We start from the raw sequence: 23,138 nt of genomic DNA on the forward strand, positions 1-23,138 counted from the left end.
CTACATAGCACCTTTGCTATGATTATGGCCTTAGGGCCGATACATGTCAGCATTGGTGCCTCGCTTATTCTTTCATTGTGGGATTCTTTCAAAGTGTTTTGAACAATAAAGACTTTTTATCTACACACAGTGGCTCCACATCTTTCATTCTGCTTTGTTACACCAGTCAACAGGAGCCACTGTTCATTTTCCTCTGGTCTCTGCAGCTATCAGGCAGTACCTCAGTCACTCCCCCTGCCACGCGTCACACGTGACGCCACTGACGCGCATCGTCCGGACACAGCTTGGAGTGTGTAGGAGCCCATGCCGGTTAAACAGCTGATGCAGCTAACCGAGCAAGTTATTGGCCCGTTAGGTAAATGGACTGTGCCCCTGTCTGGTGCAGAAGTCTCCTATCAACACAGAACCACTCTGGTGAGCCCAGCTCCTTTACAGAAATGTCCAAGGTTTTTTTCACACACAATTACAAAGTGTATATATATATATATATATATATATATATATATATCGTATGTGTTTGGGTAATCTCTGGCTGCTTTTAGGAGAAAGAAGGAGGGGGAGGAGAAGTGTACACGTCCTGGCAAGGATTTAATTCTCTATATAGACTCAACTTTGCAGGTTGCCCCTTAATTGTGTTCTCTATTTCCCTTTGCAGTCTAACAGTTTCAGTATGGAAATTATGTTTTTGGGAAAAATTTAGTAAATTTTTTCCTACCTGGAGTTCCAGCTAGTTGTAACTTCGGACTTGTTTTATTTTCAAATTTTTGCGGGCAAACTAGGCTCGCAATGACGCAAAATACTTCTACTTATTGCATCATTTTTGGTGCAAATATTTTTGGTACGGAGGTTGCGTTTGTTGTGATGCGAGTCACGTCATTTCCTGCATCTTTGTTAATGCAAAAAAAATTTCCGCCAAGTCGTGCCTGTTATGACGCGAGTCGTGTTATTGCTTGTTAAACTTTGGCCCCAAAAGTTTTTTTCTCTGTATTTGCGTCATCTTTGTTAGTGTCATTTTTGGAGCCAAAAAAAAAAAGTTATATTAAGTCTCTCTCTCTTTTGCTCTCTGCTTTCATTTGTTACAGAGATATATGTTATTTGCTTTGGTTTTTCATAAGCATTTTTCCCATTCCTAAAACTGCTATTTTAAGGAAATTGGATATTTTGTTTAAATGGTATTTTTCCTTTTTTGTTACATTTTGCATTCTGATCCTGCCTCTGATGTTACTGTAGGAACCAAGTTGCCTGAAAACAGATCTACCAAAGCTAAGTTTGTATGTTGAAAATTAGCTGATCTTCCTTGTTATGGCACTTGTTATGAGAAATCATTTCATGCTGATAATGTTTCTATAAGTACAAATATATCTACTGTTAAACCTTCACAGTCTAATGTACATGATATTCCTGTGGATATAAAAGATTATATTTCTGCAGCCATAGAGAAGGCTATGACTAGTATTCCACCTTCAAATAAACATTAAAGGTCTCTCCTAACTTCTCATAAATCTGATGAAGTTTGTATTGATCAACAGCATACTGAAATATTTTCTGCTGATGAGGATTTATTTGGCTCAGGCTTCAGACACTGAAATTGATAAATCAGCCTTTCTTTTTAAGACTGGAGTTGAATATTTTCATTTTTTGTTAAAGGAAGTTTTGTTTACTTTAGGTTTTGAGGAAACTAGTCCTCTTGATAACAAGAATAGCAAATGTTTGAATTCTGTTTTTAAGACTTCTGAGGTTACTCCTGAAGTTTTTCCTATTCCAGATGTTATCTCTAATATGATTTCTAAGGAATGGTCTAAGCCTGGTACTTCTTTTAATCCTTCTGCTAGGTTTAAAAATTGTATCCTTTACCTGTGTCCAATTTAGAGCTATGGGAGAAAGTCCCCAAGGTTGATGGTGCTATTTCTACTCTTGCTAAATGTACTACTATTCCTATGGAAGATAGTACTTATTTTAAGAATCCCTTAGATAGGAAAATTTAATCTTATCTTAGGAAGGCATATTTACATACTGGCTATATTCTTAGACCTGCTATTTCTATGGCTGATGTTGCTGCTGCTTCAACGTTTTGGTTGGACAGTCTAGCACAACAGTTATCAGATCCTGAATTGTCCAGCATTGTTCGTTTACTTCAACATGCTAATCATTTCTTTTGTGATGCTATGTTTGATATTATTAAGATTAATATCAAATCAATGTTGTTCACTATTGTATCTAAAAGAGCTGTATGGCTTAAATCATGGACTGCTGATATGATGTCTAGATTACTATCTCTATCTTTTAAAGGTAATACTTTATTTGGTATATGGTTCTCAATTGGATTCTATTATCTCCACTATTACTGGTGGTAAGGGAGTGGTAAGGGAGATGTTCTGCCCCAAGATAAGAAATCTAAGGGTAAATTCAAAGATCCTAATCGTTTTCGTTCCTTTCGTCAGAATAAAGAACAATAAAACACTCTTTCCCCTAAGGCCTCTGGTTCCAATTGGAGGCCATCCATGAATTGGAATAAATCCAAGCCTTATAAAAAAACAAATACAGCCCCTAAGACTGCATGAAGGTGCGGCCCTCAAACCAGTTCAACTGGTGAGGGGCAGATTATTTCAAGACATTTGGGCAGATTCTGTCCAAAATCAATGGATTCAGGATATTGTTTCTCAAGGGTATCGAATAGGTTTCAGAATAAGACCTCCCTTGGGAGGATTTTTTCTTTCACATGTTCCAACAAACCCTGTAAAGGCTCAGGCTTTTCTAAAATTTGTTTCAGATCTAGAGCTTTCAGGGGTGATTGTTCCAGTTCCTCAACAGGAACAGGGTTTGGGTTTTTATTCAAATCTGTTCATTGTCCCAAAGAAAGAAGATTCATTCAGACCAATTCTGGATATGAAAACTCTAAATCAGAGTCCCAACTTTTAAGATGATGACTATAAAGACTATTCTGCCTTTTGTTCAGCAAGGTCATTGCATGTCCACAATAGACTTACAGGACGCTTATCTTCATATTCCAATTCATCCAGACCACTATCGTTTTCTGATATTCTCCTTTCTAGACAAGCATTACTAATGTTTCACTCTCCCGTTTGGCCTAGCGATAGCTCCGAGAATCTTTTCAAAGGTTCTTGGTGCCCTTGTATCTGTAATCAGAGAGCAGGGTATTGCAGTGTTTCCTTATTTGGATGATATCTTGGTACTAGCTCGATCTTTTCATTTAGCAGAATCTGACATGAAACAACTTGTGTGGTTTCTTCAAAGACATGGTTGGAGGATCAATTTACAAAAAAGTTTCTTGATTCCTCAGACAAGGGTCACCTTTTTAGGTTTACAGATATATTCAGTGTCGATGACTCTTTCTCTGACAGACAAGAGACAAATGAAGTTGGTTTTAGCTTGTCTAAACCTTCAGTCTCTATCATTCCCTTCAGTGGCTATGTGCATGGAAGTTTTAGGTCTACACAACAAAAGGGTGAGCGCTAATAAATAGCTAGTAATAACCTCAATGATATATGAGCATATAAATACAATTAGAATTGCCAGCAATTTGGCATGTTAAAGGAAAGTTCAATTTCAGATTAAGAAATGTATCTTTCTTCCCAACGATGGCAGCCTCCTCCTCACCAACAATGGTCCAGAGATACTATATAAAAGACAAAACAAAGGGGCGCCTCATGTGTAGTATCATCAAATAAGCACAAAGCCACGGTAAAAAGCCAAATGGGTACTCACAAGGCTCTGGAGCACACCTATGTGCTTGTAGGGACAGGCTGCAGATTTTATCAGGTGTGACAGCTCACCCACAGAGGATATCAGTCATTAACTGTAGTAGAAAGATAAAACACAGGAAAAGCACCAAATTGTGCAGATCACAAAGGATATGGTGTTTGACTTAGCACAAAGGAAGATTGGGTACTCACATGTTAGATGAGCACACTTATGAAGTTTTAGGTCTCATGACTACAGCATTGGACATGATCCCCTTTGCTTGTTTTCATATGAGACCTCTGCAGCTTTGCATGTTGCACCAATGGTGCAGGGATTATAATCAGATATCACAGTTGATATACTTAAATCCCAACATTCAACACTCTCTGACTTAGTGGTTAGACCATCACCTTATTGTTCAAGGGACCTCTTTGTGCATCCTTCCTGGACTGTGATCACAACAGATGCAAGTCTTTCAGGTTGGGGAGCTGTTTGGGGGTCTCTGACAGCACAAGGGGTTTGGGAACCTCAGGAGGCGAGGTTACCGATCAATATTTTAGAACTCTGTGCTATTTTCAGAGCTACCAGACTTGGCTATTGAAGAGAGAACTTTATATTCAATTTCAAATAGACAATGTCACTACAGTGGCATATGACAATCATCACAGTCCTTCAGCAATGAGAGAAGTATCTGATACTTTATTGGGCAGAATCTAACTCTTGTCAAGTTTCTGAGATTCACATCCCAGCCAGGAGTAGACAATTGGGAAGCAGATTATCTCAGTCGTCAGACTTTACATCCAGGAGAGTGGTCTCTCCATCCTGATGTGTTTGTTCAATTGGTATAGATGTGGGGTCCTTCAGAAATAGATCTGATGGCCTCACGTCTTAACAAGAAGCTTCCAAAATACCTTTCCAGGTCCAAGGATCCTCAGGTGGAGATGGTGGATGCTCTAGCAGTTCCTTGGTTTTACCACCCTGCTTACATTTTTCCGCCTCTGGTTCTTCTTCCAAGGGTGATCTCCAAGATCATAATGGAATGATGTTTCTGATAGCACCAGCTCGACCCCTCAGGTTTAGGTATGCGGACCTTGTCAGGATATACAATTCGACTCCACACACACACACCTGCGCTGTGCACTACTGCAGTTGGATTAATAGTTTAGAGGAAAATCCAGACCTCTCCAGTTATACCGGTCCGGTATGCATTTATGTATATTATTATCACTGCAATCCTCAAATAAATCACTACTCACCCCACAGCAGCCTACTTCCAAAAAGATATAGGTGTCACTTACTATGGGTGAAAGTTCATCCACGCTGATTCTTCTCCGTGCAGGCATACGAATCCACCGTCTTATTTATGGACTCAGCTCTCCCAGCTCTGCATAGAGTACATCCGGTCCTCCGGTACTGAAGTTAGTACTCAATACTCGGATCCCCAATACAAGGTAAATATTTCTACGAAGGTGCCCTATGGGTGTCCTTAATGTGTACGACTCTTCCAAACTCCAAAAAAACCCAGACCGGCACCAATTTGTTAGTAATAAAAAGGAGCGACTTTATTGAAAAAATAAAAAATGTGATGACACACCAGAAAACATAACATACCAAACAGCTACAATGTGTTAAAAAGTGAAACGGCTACAACCTAGGCCCGATGACGTCACTGACACGTTTCAGGTATTAACCCGTAGTCATAGTTACCGTCATGGGGTCTAGCTATCTTTAAATAGGAATAGACACAGGTGTAAGCCGTTAAATGTGGTTTAACATATCGTAAAACAATTCTCAACACTTTGTGGTCACTAGTTTGAACAATCTACTGAAATGCTGCACTAAATATAAGTTTGCAACATTACTCCTATAATAACAATCATGCTGTAATAATATTGTGATTATAATTGTGCAAAACATTCGTAATATACACATCGTATCTATCTTTGTTTGATGCTTAAATAATAATAATATACATAACTAGTTTAAATCGAATGCACCATAATCCATTTCAGCAATATATAGATATATCAAAGCATTTAAAAGAATTTTAGACTTTTAGAAAATGAGCCACTGAACAATTAGGGCTACTCTTTCAGCTGATATAAAGGACCATAATCGCTGTTACCCTTCAATCATGTTATGCTCTATAAGTACAAAATTGGAATATGTTAATCAAATGTATATGCGCTATATGTTATTAAAAGCTAAGTATACGAGTTATCTCCATTACTTTTAATTGTGAGAAACTAATCTACCTGGTCTACCTAAAATACTTCTATCTTGCTCCATTCAATAGAGAGATACTGGCGAATGTTGTGATGTTTATTTATATAGTAATTTTTTATATTAATTATAACATCTGATTTGACATTCTAAATATCTTAGTTCAACACGGGGAAAAGGTAGATTTTCTTTACTAGTGCTAACCATTTTATCTTTTAACTCTATAATTTGATTATTACACTCGAAAAATAGATTGGTTTTATTTACTAATGCTGACCAAATTGTAACTTGATTTTGTTTACAAAATAAGTGGGCATAATGATCTCACTATATTAATAATCTTATATGGCCAAGGAGATATAAGGACCTATTTACAATATACATTCCCGTAGTGCATAATATGAAGAAGTTTAGAAATTTGAAGTGATTTCAATATGGTATAGTTTATCCAAGATAAATATCTCAAAATATCTCAAAGTACCTCAATATCAGCTAATATCCCTTAGACGATATTAAGGGAAGACAGATAGTTTCAGGAATTGGGTCTATCCTGGAACCCTTGTCAGAGTGGGTGGACTCCATAATACAACCCTTAGTTAAAGGATTATGGAGCCACCTACGTGATACCAAACATCTTCTTAACATTCTGGAAGAGATAAAATGGAAGTCTGAATTTAGCTGGTTGACGGTGGATATGGTATCGTTGTATTCAACGATACCTCATGACCATGGGATCACAGCGATTGACATGTTTTTGCGCAAGATTGATTTTTAATCTGAGCAAAGATAATATATACTAATGGTAGTGCGTTTCCTACTTGAGCAAAATTTATTTTCCTTTGAGGGGGTTTTCTACGGTCTACCTCCAGAGATGTGGGACGGCTATGGGGGCTAAATTTGCCCTCTCATACGCCAACCTGTTTTTAGGTTGGTGGGAGGCGGACCACATCTTTGGGGGTAGAAATCCCTTCAGGGATAGAATTAAGATGTACAGACGTTTCATCGATGACTTGATCTTTGTTTGGTCAGGCAGCAAGGGGGAAGCAATATCATTTGTTGAATACCTTAATACCAACAATGTAAACTTAAAGTTCACTATGGATTTCAACGAGAGCAGGATAAACTACCTGGATGTTACTTTGGTGGGCAGTGAAGATAGTGTGGTTGAAAGCCAGTTGTATAGGAAACCCATCTCTAAAAACACCCTCCTGCATTCTGCTAGTAACCATCCCACACATGTTCCCTTTGCTATAGCAAAGGGACAGTTCCTCTGAATCAAGAGGAACTGTAGTGACCCTGCAGTATATCAAAGGGAGAGTGAGATTCTTAAATATCATCTAAGAGAAAGAGGGTACTCTAACAGAGTGATTAAAAGAGCAAAAAATCAGGCAGATCTGTGTACCAGAAATAGTCTCCTAGTTGCTAAATGTAAGGAAGGACAAATAAATCAAATGAATAAGGTTACTTTTGTGACAAACTACAGCAATCAATATAACAGTGTGTGTAAGATAGTTAGGAAACATCTGCCTATCCTTTTGGCTGATAATAAGCTGAAACCCTACATTGAACAGGGATGTAGGTTCTCATATAGAAGAGGTATAACAATTGGCAACATACTGTCACCGACACAACTGCCAACTGTGGCAATGAGAGAAGGTAGCTCTTGGCTCTTGCACAAGGGCACCTTCAGATGTGGGAGCAGAAAGTGCAAAGCTTGTGAACATGTGGTCATAACTGACAAATTCTCTACTTGTGTGACTAGGAGAGAATACAAGACACTACAGTGTATTAACTGTTCCATGAATTACATTGTATATTTGGTTACCTGTGTACAATGTAATAAACAGTACGTAGGACTTACCACAAGGGAGGTCAAGTCGAGAATTAGGGAACACCTAAATAATATTGAAAAAGAGAAGGATTGCTTGGCCCTAGCCTCACATTTTATTTTTGATCATCACAAAAATGTCAGTACACTGAAGTGGCAGGCAATAGAGAGGATACTGCCACCCAAATGAGGGGGAGATAGAGAAAAGATTCTGTATCGCTGAGACGCGTTCTGGATCTATACTTTTCAAACACGTATACCTGTGGGTTTTAACTCCACCTTTGATCTGATCAATCATTGGGAGTAGAGTTGAGCCTATGACATACACTTTTGTTATCTAAGATATTAACGAAGTTCTATTATTAATACTATCTTATTAAAGTTTAAATTAGTAGTAGTCTTATCATATCCCCTGAAAGGTGGGATGATATATACATATTCTGATAACTATCCCCTCTTCTTCATATTGAGGTACATTGAGATATTTATCTTGGATAAACTATACAGTATTGAAATCGCTTAAATTTCTTAACTTCTTCATATTATGCTCTATGGGAATGTATATTGTAAATAGGTCCTTATATCTCCTTGGCCATATAAGATTATTAATATAGTGAGATCATTATGCCCACTTATTTTGTAAACAAAATCAAGTTACAATTTGGTCAGCATAGTAAATAAAACCAACCTATTTTTCGAGCGTAATAATCAAATTATAGAGTTCAAAGATAAAATAGTTAGGACTAGTAAAGAAAATATACCTTTTCCCCGTGTAGAACTAAGATATTTAGAATGTCAAATCAGATCGTTATAATTAATATAAAAAATTACTATATAAATAAACATCACAACATTCGCCAGTATCTCTCTATTGGATGGAGCAAGATAGAAGTATTTTAGGTAGACAAGGTAGATTAGTTTCTCACAATTAAAAGTAATGGAGATAACTCATATACTTAGCTTTTAATAACGTATAGCGCATATACATTTGATTAACATATTCCAATTTTGTACTTATAGAGCATAACATGATTGAAGGGTAACAATGATTATGGTCCTTTATATTAGCTGTAAGAATAGCCCTAATTGTTCAGTGGCTCATTTTCTAAAAGTCTAAAATTCTTTTAAATGCTATAATATATCTATATATTGCTGAAATGGATTATGGTGCATTCGATTTAAAACTAGTTATGTATATTATTATTATTATTATTTAAGCATCAAACAAAGATAGATACGATGTGTATATTACGGATGTTTTGCACAATTATAATCACAATATTATTACAGCATGATTGCTATTATAGGAGTAATGTTGCAAACTTATATTTAGTGCAGCATTTCAGTAGATTGTTCAAACTAGTGACCACAAAGTGTTAAGAATTGTTTTACGATATGTTAAATCACGCTTATACCTGTGTCTATTCCTATTTAAAGATAGCTAAACCCCATGACGGTAACTATGACTACGGGTTAATACCTGAAACGTGTCAGTGACGTCATCGGGCCTAGGTTGTAGCCGTTTCACTTTTTAACACATTGTAGCTGTTTGGTATGTTATGTTTTCTGGTGTGTCTTATCACATTTTTAATTTTTTCAATAAAGTCGCTCCTTTTTATTACTAACGAATTGGTGCCGGTCTGGGTTTTTTTGGAGTTTGGAAGACCTTGTCAGGATGTCCAGTTGCCAGCCTTGGCCACTTCCTTTAAGGCCAGACCTTCTGTCTCAGGGCCGTTTTTCCACCAGGATCTCAAATCTCTAAATTTGATGGCATGGAGATTGAACGCTTAGTGCTTAGTCATAGAGGTTTCTCAGGCTTGGTTATTAGCACTATGATACAGGATTGTATGTCTGTTTCAAGGAAAATGTATTATCGGGCTTGGAAAACCTATATTTCATGGTGTTTAACTCATGATTATTCTTGGCATTCTTTTAGAATTCCTAGGATTTTATAGTTTCTTCAGGATGGTTTCGATAAGGGTTTGTCTGCTAATATTTTGAAACAACAAATTTCTGCTCTTTCCGTTTTATTTCATAGAAAGATTGCTAAACTTCCTGACATTCACTGTTTTGTTAAGGCTTTGATTCGTATCAAACCTGTTATTAAATCAATTTCTCCTCCTTGGAGTCTCAATTTGGTTTTGAAGATTTTACAGGCTCCTCCTTTTGAGCCTATGCATTCTCTGGATGTTAAAATGCTTTCTTCAAAAGTGTTATTTCTTTTGACTATCTCTTCTGCTAGAAGAGTTTCTGAATTGTCTGCTCTCTCTGGTGAGTGTCCTTATCTGATTTTTCATCAAGATAAAGCTGTTTTGCGGACTTCATTTAAATTTTTGTCTAAGGTTGTGAACATCAATAGGAAAATTGTTATTCCTTTTTTGTGTCCTAATCCTAAGAATACTCTTGAAAGGTCTTTACATTCTTTGGATGTGGTAAGAACTTTGAAATATGTTGAAGCTACTAAAGATTTCAGTAAGACTTTTAGTCTATTTGTTATTTTTTCTGGCTCCCGGAAAGGTCAGAAAACCTCTGCTATTTCTCTGGCGTCTTGGTTGAGACTTTTAATTCACAAAGCTTATTTGAAGGCGGTGCAGTCTCCACCTCAAAGAATTACAGCTCATTCTACTAGATCAGTTGCTACTTCTTGGGCTCTTAAGAATGAAGCTTCAGTTGATCAGAAAGCAAAGCAGCAGCTTGATCTTCTTTGCATACTTTTACTAAATTTACCATTTTTATGCATTTGCTTCAGAAGCAGCCTTTGGTAGAAAGGTTTTCTCTGATTCTAATGCCTTTGATTTAAGTTTTTTTTAAATTTTTAAGAAAATGAAATTATTTTTTGAATTTGATTTCTCAGCGATAATAGCTGTTTTTATTTATATCCCTCCCTCTCTAGTGACTCATGGACTTCCACATCTTGGGTATTATACCCAATACGTCAATAGCTCATGGACTCTTGCCACATACATGAAAGAAAACATAATTTATGTAAGAACTTACCTGACAAATGAATTTCTTTCATAGTGGCAAGAGTCCATGAGACCCAACCTATTTTTTTGTGGTTATGATTTTTTTGTATAAAGCATATTATTTTTTTACAGTTCCTCTTTTTGTATGCTTTTTACTCCTTTTTTACACCTCACTTCTTGGCTAAACGTTAAACTGAGTTATGAGTGAGGGGGAGGTGTATTTATAGGCATTTTGAGGTTTGGTAAACTTAGCCCCCTCCTGGTAGGAATGTATATCCCATACATCACTAGCTCATGGACTCTTGCCACTATGAAATAAATTAATTTATCAGGTAAGCTCTTACATAACTTATGTTTTTTCATGGGATTCCCATAGTGCTGCCATTACGAGTTTTGCGGTGAGGCTAAAAAGCTTGCTTTACACCCTATACCGACACGATCCATACCGCCATCTGAGAGCAGTAGTTATGATATTTACACAACAAAACTGTTACATAAAACTCATAACTAAACTGTTACAAAGTATACTAACACCCATAAACTACCTCCTCTTCATGTGATCGTTTGCCACACACTGAGGATTCAAATGCAAGGTAACCCTTTTAAACTGATTCGAATCAGCCAATAGGAATGGTAGCTGCTTAAATCCTATTGGCTGATTTGAACAGCCAATAGGATTTTAGCAGCCCTAATTCCTATTGGCTGATTTAAATGTTTCAGCCAATAGGAATGCAATGGTACCCCCTGTATAAAAGGGGTGCCTTGCATTTAAAACCTCAATGTGCAGAGGACGATCACATGAAGAGGACCTCCACGTTAGATTAATGGACTTCCACCTTGGACCTTCACCTCCGCCCATCGACTGCTCCGCCTCTGCTCTGAAGATGTCGGTCCCACGATGGATGAAGATGGAACCGCTGGGATGAAGATCATTCAAGCGGGACTTCATCAACTGTGAGTACCTAAAGAGGGGTTAATGTTAGGTTTTTTTTAAGGTTTTATGGGGTGTTTTTTTTTTCAGATTAAGGTAATGGGCACTCTTAAAAGAGCTGAATGCCCTTTTAAGGGCAAGAAAAAGAGCTGAATGCCCTTTTAAGGGCAATGTCCATATAAATGCCCTTTTCTGGGCAATGGGTAGATTATTTTTTTTAGATAGTTTTTTTTATTTTGTAGGTTTGGGGGGGTGGGGGTTTGTAATGTTAGTAGGTCTTTATATTTTTTTTTTTTAGAAAAAGAGCTGATTTCTTTAGGGCAATGCCCTACAAAAGGCCCTTTTAAGGGCTATTAGTAGTTAATTATAGATTAGGTTTCTTTTATTTTGGGGTGTTTTTAAAAAAAAACTAGTATTAGACTATGAATAATTGTTATTATTTTGGATGATAATTCATTTGTTATTTTATGTAAATTTTTTTATTTCGTTTGGGGTGTTTTTTTTTTTTTTTAGAATAGCCATTTTTTTATTTTTAATGGGAAGCAAAAGAGCTGAATGCCTTTTAAAGGGCAATGCCCATACAAATGCCCTTTTCAGGGCAGTGGGTAGATTAGGTTTTACTTTATTTTTATTTTGTGGGTTTGGGGAGTGGGGTTTGTATACTATTAGGGGGTGTTTGTTTTTCTTTTGTAGAAAAAAAGCTGATTTCTTTAGGGCATTGCCCTACAAAAGGCCCTTTTAATGGCCTACAAAATATTATCCAGTGAAACAAAATATTAGGTTTTTTTTTATTTTGAGGTGTATTTTTTTTAAACAGGCTATTAGAATAGGAATAATTTTTATTGGTTTGGATAATTTCGTTTGTTATTTTTTGTAATGGTAGTTTTTTTATTTTTTGTAATTTTGGTGGGGTTTTTTTGTAATGGAAGGTTTTAGTGTAAGGCAGCTTAGGTTTTATTTCACAGGTAAGTTTGTATTTATTTTAACTAGGTAGTTAGTAAATAGTTAATAACTATTTACTAACTAGTCTACCTAGTTAAAATAAATACAAACTTATCTGTGAAATAAAAATAACTATTAGTTATATTGTAGCTAGCTTAGGTTTTATTTCACAGGTAAGTATGTATTTAGTTTTAGAAAGGTATTATTTAGTTAATAATTATAACTTTAATTTAGCTCTATTTTAATTATGTTAAAGTTAGGGGATGTTAGGGTTAGGTTTAGGGGTTAACAGTTTAATTTAGGTTGTTGCGACATGGGGTGCTGGCAGTTTTGGGGTTAATAGGCTTATTTAGTGGCGGCGATGTCGGGGAGCGGCGGAATTGGGGTTAATATCTTTATTATAGTGTGGGTGATGTTGGGGTGCAGGGGAATAGGGGTTAATAACTTTATTATAGTGGCAGAGATATCGGGAGCGGCAAATTAGGGTTAATGGATTTATTTTGGTGGCTGTGATATCGGGAGCGACAGATTAGGGGTTAATAACTTTATTTAGATGTCGATGATGTTGGGGGCAGCAGATTAGAGGTGTTTAGACATGGGGTTTATGTTAGGGTGTTAGGTTTAAACGTAACTTTTTTTTCCCCATAGACATTAATGGGGCCGGATAGATAGCTCAGCATACTAACACATTGTGGCAAGGGTTGCAGGTTCAATTCCCGGCAGGGTCCACTCAGCCTTTCATCCTTCTGAGGTTGATAAAATGAGCTGCGCCTTGAGACCCTTAGGGTGATTAGCCGCGCGTTACAAGTACCCAATACATACATTCATACATAAATATATACAGACATCAATGGGGCTGCGTTACAGAGCTTTTCATTCCGTGATCGCAGGTGTTATTTTTTTTTTCTGACACTCTCTCCCCATTGATGCCTAGGGGGAAAGCATGCACGTCAAAGCAGCGCTTGTATTTTTGGTGGTATGGAGCTCAACGCAACCATATAGTACACACAAGCCGGCTTTTCAAAAACTTTTAATGGCAGCGCTATAGAGGGTGAAACAACGCAACTTTTGGTGCGTTTGATAACTACCCTCTATAGCACAAAATTTGTAATCTAGATGATAGTCATTAGAAAGGTCATATTAGTGATGTCATTTATGATGGTATCAGCAAAAGCATTTGTGTTTTTTACTATTGAATATATTTCCTAAGAAAACTGCAATACAGTTCAATCAGAATGAGTGTTTAAATTACTTTATTTACATTTTTATAATATACAATAAACTGTGAAAATACTGTGTGCAAATATTTTTTTTATTAATTTTAAGTTAACAATTACAAAATGTAGAATTTACTACTATGAACGTTCCACAGAAAACATAATTCTAGAATCCATACTTAATTTTGTTTCTCAAATAAATTGAAAGAAGTTTCAGTCATTCCTCCTTTGTGTTGCTTTTTATTTCAATTTGCATGGGGTTTACTTGACTGATCATAATATTAGATTTTCCTTAGTAACATCCTCTTCAAGTGGATACAAGAGAACTGCTTGACAGTGTCACCTTGACTTAAAAATGACAATGGTAATTTTGGCTAGTTCCAATCACTGCATAAAAATCAAATAATACTATTTGCACTTCAAATGCTACTTCTTTTTGTTGAATAAAAAAGTTTAGTTCACCAGCACATTAACACATACAATATCTGTAAACTTTTTTTTCTCTACAAATTAAAGTATTTAAATCATTGTATTTCCAGTCCCGTTCTTTCTCTGCCCTCTGCAATGATTTGTCTCCTGCTATTGGGCAATCACCAACATTTTTCGATGTTATATTGTGAAAATACATAGCAGTGATGGATTATCATAACTGCTTTACATTTTAATATAATTTAAATAAATAAAAAAAATATTAAAAAACCCCATCATTAAACAGACAGAACACTAGGTACACTTGCATCAGAACATGTTTGCGTATTTGTCTGTGATACTGGAACTACTACAGCATCTTTATTGTCATTGTTTTTGTTGTTTGAGTAGCCCTTTTCATCAGGTTTCTTTGTCGTTCGTGGGCAATTCTGCACAAAAATCACTCTATTATATGCCTTTAAACGTCTCCATAACTGAATATAGACTTTGCACTGAACATACATGAAGACCAGTCCACCTGTAAATCCAATAGCTACCACTACCAATTTTGTCCAAAATGGCCATTCAAGGATACCTAAAACAGAAAAGAGAAAAAGAAAATATAGGTAAATATCTTACGGAGGACCATTTTTGTAAGAGAGTCAATCTTGATTTGAACTCACAGGAATTACAAAAATAAAATAAAAACTGTTTTCATACTTTGAACCACTTTATTCAGAAAAATATAAATAAAAAACATTTCTCTAATAAAAATATCCCTAATCATCGAAGCAGGATCTTCTCAGGTGTAATTACAAGCTCATTGTGTAACTTTTTCATGAACCAAGGCGAACTTCCTATCTTCTGTCCTGCTCTGCCACCTGTGTTGCCAAAACTAAAAAACATCAAATATACTAAATTTAAACTAGAAACGATTAGCAACATGCTGGATATCAGCGTTCTCAATAAGTCGCATATACAAGTTTGTCCTTGTGTGTTAGCTGCTGGAATTGTGTTTGCCTTTAGGGGCCAATTTATCATAGTGCGAGCGGACATGATACGATGTAGGGTATCATGTCCGCCGCACATCGATAAATCCTGACAGCGTAAGCTGTCGGCATTTATCATTGTACAAACAGTTCTTGTGAACTGCTTGTGCAATGCTGCCCCCTGCAGATTAGCGGCCAATTGGTCGCTAGCAGGAAGTGTCAATTAACTAGATCGTATTCAATCGGGTTGATTTCTGTCCGCTGCCTCAGAGCAGGTGGACAAGTTATGGAGCAGCGGAAACAGGGGCATCAAGCAGGGCGGAAAAGGCTCGCACGGAAACAGATGCGTCAAGCTCCATACAGAGCTTGATAATTCGGCCCCTTAGTGTCATTTATCTCCTATGTTTTAAATAAATGTTTTAAGTAGAGAAGAGCCTCAGATTTCTAAGGGCTGTATAATTAATACACTTAGAGCTATTGAATGTGAGTATTGCCATTCTGCTACCTTTAAGCTAAAGATGGGAAATCCTGTTGCGCTATGAAAGTTTCTTTCTGCTTAATCTTGTTTTGAAGGAAACTGCTGCATTTTGAACTCTGTTACAGCTAAATAATAAATATAATTCATTTGTTTACAAATCCAAGATTTATTTGGTGATTTGTTTTTTTTTTTACTCTACGTGCACAGTGTTTTATTTAATCATATTTTTATTGTTTAATGCTCACAAACTTTTTTTTACAATTCTATCATCATTTGATAGGCTATTTGACTTGATTTTTGCAAAGTAATCTTTAGAATTTCCTTCTGGTTAGCCTCGCACAATTTACACACATAGGTTACAAGTAGAGCACAACTGATAGTGCAGGGTGCGTTATCCTTATCATGACCCTGTGCTAATTATAGCCACACTCTGGTATAACAACATAATTGTAATTGTTTTTACCAGAGAATCTTAGAGCAGCAGTCATTTTTTTTAAAAGCCCTATACTTTCGGCTCCATTTAAAAAAGTGCAAAAGCAGCTTTGGAACAACTTCAGCTGCAGGCTCACATGAGCGAGCCTGCAGCCCATAGTTAAGAAGCAGTGGTCATCAGATCACTTCTTAACCTGCTACACAAACTCAAAAGTGACGCTTGTGAATCCCTCGGACGTCTCTGACCGGGTGATTGACAGACCCTGCTCATGCTTGACTGGTTTGTGTAATGATAAATGCAGACAACGTATTGCTGTCTGCTAGCTGCGATGCCAGGGGAACAAGGGTGGAACCCTTTGAATGAATTGTGCAGGGAGCACTATTATCACTCATATTACAACTGGTGAGTGCTTGAGAGCAACACAAAATAGTACTGGAAGATTTAGCACTTTGAGATCTAAAGTGTCTCGCATAACAAAACAAATGTAAATTATATTGAAATGAAGTATTTCACTAATGTAAAATAAATGTTTACTATTGAAATAAATGTTTTAAAGGGATACTAAACCCACATTTTTTATTTACTGATTAAGATAGAGCATGAAAATTTGAATCAACTTTCTAATTTACTCCTATTATCAATTTTTCTTTGTTCTCTTGCTATCTTTATTTTAAAAAAGCAGGAATGTAAAGCTTAGGAGCCGGCCCATTTTGGGTTCAGACCTGGGTTATGCTTGCTTATTGGTGACTAAATGTAGCCACCAATAAGCAAGCTCTATTCTGGGTGCTGAACCTAAAACGGGCCGGCTCCTAAGCTTTACATTCCTGCTGTTTAAATAAAAATAGCAAGAGAATGAAGAAAATTTGATAATAGAAGTAAATTAGAAAGTTGCTTAAAATTGCATGCTCTATCAGAATCATTAAAAAAATTGGGTTTCGTACCCCTTTAACACTAATTTGAAGGGATATTGTTTATGGCAAGGTGCCAGACTGGGAAGGGCTCAAATGAGTATATGCTGATTATTTTGCATAAAACCCTGCGAGTGACTTCCATTACCGGGACTATTTATGTACTTTGAAGTGCACCCAGGGCAACACAGGCAGTTTTTGCCTTACAGTTAATAGGGGTGTTTCTACCTGCCTTGGAATATATATATATATTTATATCTGTGTGTATGTATGTATGCATACATGTGTATATATGTATATGTGCATTATTTTAAACCTATTTCAATATAAATTCATAGTTTAAAAGTAAGAGAAAAACTCCACTATTTGATCTTCCACTTAGCACACCTTCGGTTTAGCAGACCTTTAGGGTAATGCTTGATTGATAGCCAAAATGAGTTTTCAGTGCTCCCCCATAGAAGTCTATTATGTGAGAGATTTACTGCACCCGCACAATCCAGATGTTAGAGAGCCCTAGGCTTTTGCTCAAGCACGAATATACTTTACTTTCAACTAGTAATATGAGTGGGGGAAAAAAGCGCTATTGATTTAACTTGAGTGGTGTTAAAGCACAATAGTGTTAATATTTTGCTCTACATTTGTAAACTAGGGGGTTTTAAAAAATTATTCCTGGTGTGCATGTTCAATGGATGCCTTTACCACACATGTGCAACAGCTTTGAATGATCATTGCTTGTTCTGATGTGATACTTATTTGAGCCCTAACTTAATATCAACTAGACATGTGCAATTCGATTCGGTCCAAATCGAAATTCGGACGAATATGTCGAATTCGGAGATTCGGATCGATTCGAATTTCTGAATTGCGGTAGTGCCGAATCGATTCAAATTTATTCGGTAGATTCGGATGGATTTGGATGGCCGTGTATTACACTAGTATTGTACAGTATACTAGTGTAATACACAGCACATCCACTTAACACTTACCGAAATTTCGAACCGAATCAAACCGAATTTTTCACGAATCTGAAGAATCCGAAACAAATTAATTCAATTTCTTCCGAATTCGAATCGATCCGAACTGAAATTCGAATCTATCCGAACCGAATTTTTCGAAGCTGCACATGTCTAATATCAACTGCTTATTTTGGAAATAAACTTCAAAGATATACTTCACTATTGTGTCTACTATTATTTCCTCTCAGATGGCTTCTATATATATTTACTTGTTAAATGCTATGAAATAAATTATTTTTAGATACATTTACTTCAACCTTGTTCTATTGTTTTTGCATTCACTTGTAGATTATTTCCCTTTCACATTTTTTATTAAACCATTTTATATGTCTGCAATAACACAACAACCAAACGTGCATTTTTTTTCAGATCAAACAAATGTTTCATAGAATGCAGGCTCTCTTGGTTGTTTATTGTGAAAGTATTATAATATATATGGTATCATTTTATAATATATATTATATACTATGGACCAGATTACGAGTAGAACGCAAAATTGCACTTTGGTGAATGCACTCAACTCGAAAATACCAGCACGCTTCCATAGGCTCCAATTGGAACCTCGTTCTCATGCTGTGAGACGCGGCATGAGAACTAGTGCAGCGATTTTAAATATATATGTACAGTATATGCTTATAAACATATATATTTATGTTAATATGTGTATATATATTTACAGGGACACCCCTTTGCAGTTTTTTTTAATAAAATGCTACTTTTGTTTTAATAAAAAAAAAGAATATTCTTTATTTTGGGGGCAATTTGGGGTTATTTTGAAAATTAACCAGAGGTTTGACCTGTGGTTAATTTTCGGAGCTCTAATTGCGAGATTGAGGTAGCAATAACAAGCCACTTATATTGGCTGGTTATTTATTGTGCGCCTGCAAACAGGTGACTTTGCTCGTTTGTGGGAGCCCAATAAATTAGCGCTCCACTTGTAATCTAGGCCTATATAAGAAATTACATTATAGCAGTGTTTAAGCAACAACACACACACACACACATGCACATATATATATAAACATACATTTTATATAAAATTGCATTATAATATTGTTTACATCTATAATAATCATCAAAGTTTTTGTCTTGCAAATAGTTGAATAGAATTGTAATGTGAAATGAGCATTTGGAATTCTCTGTAGTCTGTTTTGTTTATCAATCATCTACTGCTAAAGCAATTTCACTCCTTGACAACTTCTTTGAATACTGTACCTTTGTGCAAAAGACAGAACATAATTGCAACCCCTAGAACATGATAAATGACCACTCTTAAAAACATTATTGTCGTACAAAAAGGAAAACAAAGAAGAAAAACTTGGTGAAGTGATGATTGATTTAGAATATTTTTTGACTTAACCTCTTGCAAGGCATTCTGATCAAGAGCAAACGTAAAACTAGTGTGCCAAACATACTTCATTTCTATAGGATTTTAATGAATCTACAAACAGATGATCACTATAAATTGTATTTTAATAGTTTGACAGAAAATGTAAACTGCTTTGTGAATGTTATTCTCCCCTTTCAAACCATTGCATGTAAGCAGAACTATAAAATATATATTTAAAATGACTAATGTGCTGCTTCTAAAATTAGGGTTCCATTTATCAAGCTGCAGATTCAGCTTTGGGGGGATATTTATCAAAGCGTCAATCTCGGTGCATTCGCTGGCATCAATACGTTCGCCAGACATCGCTGCATGATGCCCTTATTTATAAAAAAACCCAGTCAAAAACACATGCGTCAAGTACGGCGCGATTATTCTGTTTTTTCCAAACTTTATTTATACCATTTCATTACTGTCCATGAACAAGCACATTTTTCCAAAGTTAATCTTTTATTTTTCATCTGTTAATGTCCAAGAAACAACTAGATTTATACCTCAACAAACAATATATCATAGAAAGTTATTTTTATATTTATTTGTTATATGATACTTTCACATAAATGAATGTGTATTTGTATTTCTAGAAGTCATGATATGCTTTTATCTCATGTTTTTTTTTTAATAAATGTTTATTTATGCTAGAATTTGTACATATATCTTTGCACATACTTGAATATATATATATATATATATATATATATATATATATATATATATATACTGTATGTATCTATATATATATAAATATATAAATATATATATATATGTATATGTATATATATATACATATATATGTGTGTTTTTTGTTCTAAACAATGTTGCGAATTGCGAATATAACATGTAATCAGGGTTTCATATGTATTTATTTGCAATCAATGGATATTTTAAGAACTGGGACAGTTTTCTCTCTGTAACTGTGTAACCCCTCCTGATTGCAATCTAGTTTTAAAAACCACCCCTACACAGGTGTTATAAAATGGGCTGGCATATAAGATGAAATTTCTTACTGAGAAATAAATTCAAGAGAAGGAAGGAATAAACTGAAAATAGCATGACAGTAAAGAGGTGATTTTAATTTCTGCTATATCTGAATCATGACAGATTAATGTTAGGTGGGCTATCCCTTTGAGCTATCAGCTTAAGATTATATTGAATCAAACATCAATTCAAATTTTAAAATCATTGTCTAAAATATTACACTGTGTGTCCTATTGTCAGCATCAGTGTTTATCTTTAATACTAATTTCACATATACATACTTTCAAAGTATAATACACAATGTAACAAATGACAATTACAAGTTCTGATGAGTGATCAATGACACAAGTATCGAGCAATTTGATTTGTCAGTGATAGTTTAAAATGTGTATTTAAATCAGATTGGCTGATGTCATAAATCATGTGATTATGCATATTCCAATCGAAAGTGCTTAAAAAATTCACTAGTGTGTTGCTTGTTTAGGAGTTTGTATCATAATTGGCGCAAAAAGTGTTGCGTCAAATTTGGTGTGAAGTGGAGAGTGTGACTTGTATTACATGGCTTAAACATGGTGCAAATAGATTTTTCCAAAAAAATAAAAAGGAAGTCAGCTATATTATTTTGTGTATATATTTTATTTTTATCACTATAGCTATTAGTGCAACAAATTTGGAGAAATAATATTGTCCCCTTGCTTTGTAATGAGAGACAAAGTTGAAACATAATCCATAAGTAGTAATGTATTCTTAATTTTTATCCCTATAGCTACTCGTGCAAAAATTGTGGAGCAATAATATTGTTTGATTTAGAAAGGGTATACAATTTTAATAAAGTTTCTAATTTACTTTTATTATGTAATATGCTTAATTCTCTTGAAGCATTGAACATAAGCTTTCTGTGTTTTCAGACTCCCATTGATTTCTATGGCATCTGCGGCCTCAAGGGTGGCGGATTGAAAACTAGGTACGCTGCGTCGGAATAGATGCAAGCGTACCTGTTAAATGTTTGATAAATTGGGAAAAGGGTCAAATAGAGTCGAATGTGAATTCGAAACATCTGTAATGACGCAAGCATTGATCTGCATCGGATTGAGATCACGGGAGCGTATATTTCGTCACACATTTCAACATTTGATGATCTTGATGCTTTGTTAACTACGGTGGATCAATCTTGCGTCCAATACGACGCAGGATTCCAGCGTATTATCAGTTGACGCTTTGATAACTATCCCCCTTGGACTCCTTTTGTGCAGGCTTGCATGAATGAGCCTGCAACCAATAGTTAAGAAGCAGCAATCATTAGACCAGTGTTCCTTAACCTCTTTTCCATCTCTGAGCTGGTGGTTTAAAATCGGGAAAACAAGATTATGAGTTGAAATGGTTTTATGAGTGATAGATTGGGGCCTATCTATCAAGCTCCGAAAGGAGCTTGATGGCCCGTGTTTCTGGCGAGTCTTCAGACTCGCCAGAAACAGCAGTTATGAAGCAGCGGTCACAAAGACCGCTGCTCCATAACCCTGTCCGCCTGCTCTGAGCAGGCGGACAGACATCGCCGGAATTCAACCCGATCAAGTACGATCGGGTTGATTGACACCTCCCTGCTCGCGGCCCATTGGCCGCGAGTCTGCAGGGGGCGGCGTTGCACCAGCAGCTCTTGTGAGCTGCTGGTGCAATGCTGAATATGGAGAGCGTATTGCTCTCCGTATTCAGTGAGGTCTGGCGGACCTGATCCGCACTGTCGGATCAGGTCTGCCAGACTTTGTTAAATAGAGGCCATTGTCTCAAACAGATCAAATTAGATTATATAAGGAGGTAAGCAAAAATATAGATAAAGGTGAATCTGCTGAGTGATTTACTTGGATTCTTCTATGGCTTTTGATATAGTGCCACATGATAGATTATTGGACAAAGTTAAGGGACCCAGAATAGATGAAATTGTTAGCTCATGGATAAATAACTGGATAAAAGACAGGAAGCAACATGCTGCAGTAAATGGATCATAATCAGATTTGACAAAAGTAATAAGTGGGGTTCCCCAGGGATCAGTGTTAGGCCCTGACCTTTTTCATATTTTTTATAAATGACTTAGAGGAAAGATTAAATAGCAACATCTATATTTTTGCAGATGTTAAAAAGCTGTGTAAGGTGATAAGGTCAGGGTAGCATGTCATTTCTTTGTTTCATTAGGATTTTGCATTTGTAACAAAACAAATGTCTACTTTATACAAATATATTCAAGGCCCATATACAGAGTTAACAGAAGAGCTGTTTATTCCAAAGCAGTTGTTTGTGACACAAGGTCACAATTTAAAGCTAGAGGAAAGATTTAATCTCTAACAACATAAATGTTTTTTTCACAGTAAGAGAAATCAAATTATGGAACATCTTGCCTAAGGCGGCAGTGACTGCCAATACCTTAGAAAAATTCATAAATGGCTTGGATACATTTGTGGCTAAACACAAAATTCACAGGCTTGATTGCTTAACTTAAGTTAAGTGGGTCAGTTTTTTAATTGTTTAATGTAAGTTCAATTGTCAGCTTCTTTAGGCTCTGTATAGGTTGAACTCGATGGACTCCTGCATTCTGTCAACGGCATCTACTATGTTACTATGTATGTTACCCCAGACTAGTCTGAAAGGGGTGATTGTCAGCCCATGCTCTTGGGTGGCATTGCACAAGCAGGCATGATAAATGCATGCAGAGCAATATAGAAAATGTTCCTTATACAGTG

At 36.0% G+C, this 23,138-nt stretch overlaps 1 protein-coding gene across 1 annotated transcript in view; it reads right to left on the reverse strand.

Moving 5' to 3' along the window:
* Positions 1-14,516: 14,516 nt before the first annotated feature.
* The window catches only part of MARCHF1 (membrane associated ring-CH-type finger 1), a 521,356-nt gene continuing 512,734 nt past the window's right edge, over positions 14,517-23,138 (reverse strand). The window contains exon 5 of the mRNA XM_053700234.1: positions 14,517-14,812. Coding sequence (XP_053556209.1) covers positions 14,517-14,812 — 296 coding nt within the window. The remainder of the gene's footprint in view (positions 14,813-23,138) is intronic.

The sequence above is a fragment of the Bombina bombina genome, chromosome 2 (genome assembly GCF_027579735.1).
Source record: "Bombina bombina isolate aBomBom1 chromosome 2, aBomBom1.pri, whole genome shotgun sequence".
Taxonomy (NCBI): domain Eukaryota; kingdom Metazoa; phylum Chordata; class Amphibia; order Anura; family Bombinatoridae; genus Bombina; species Bombina bombina.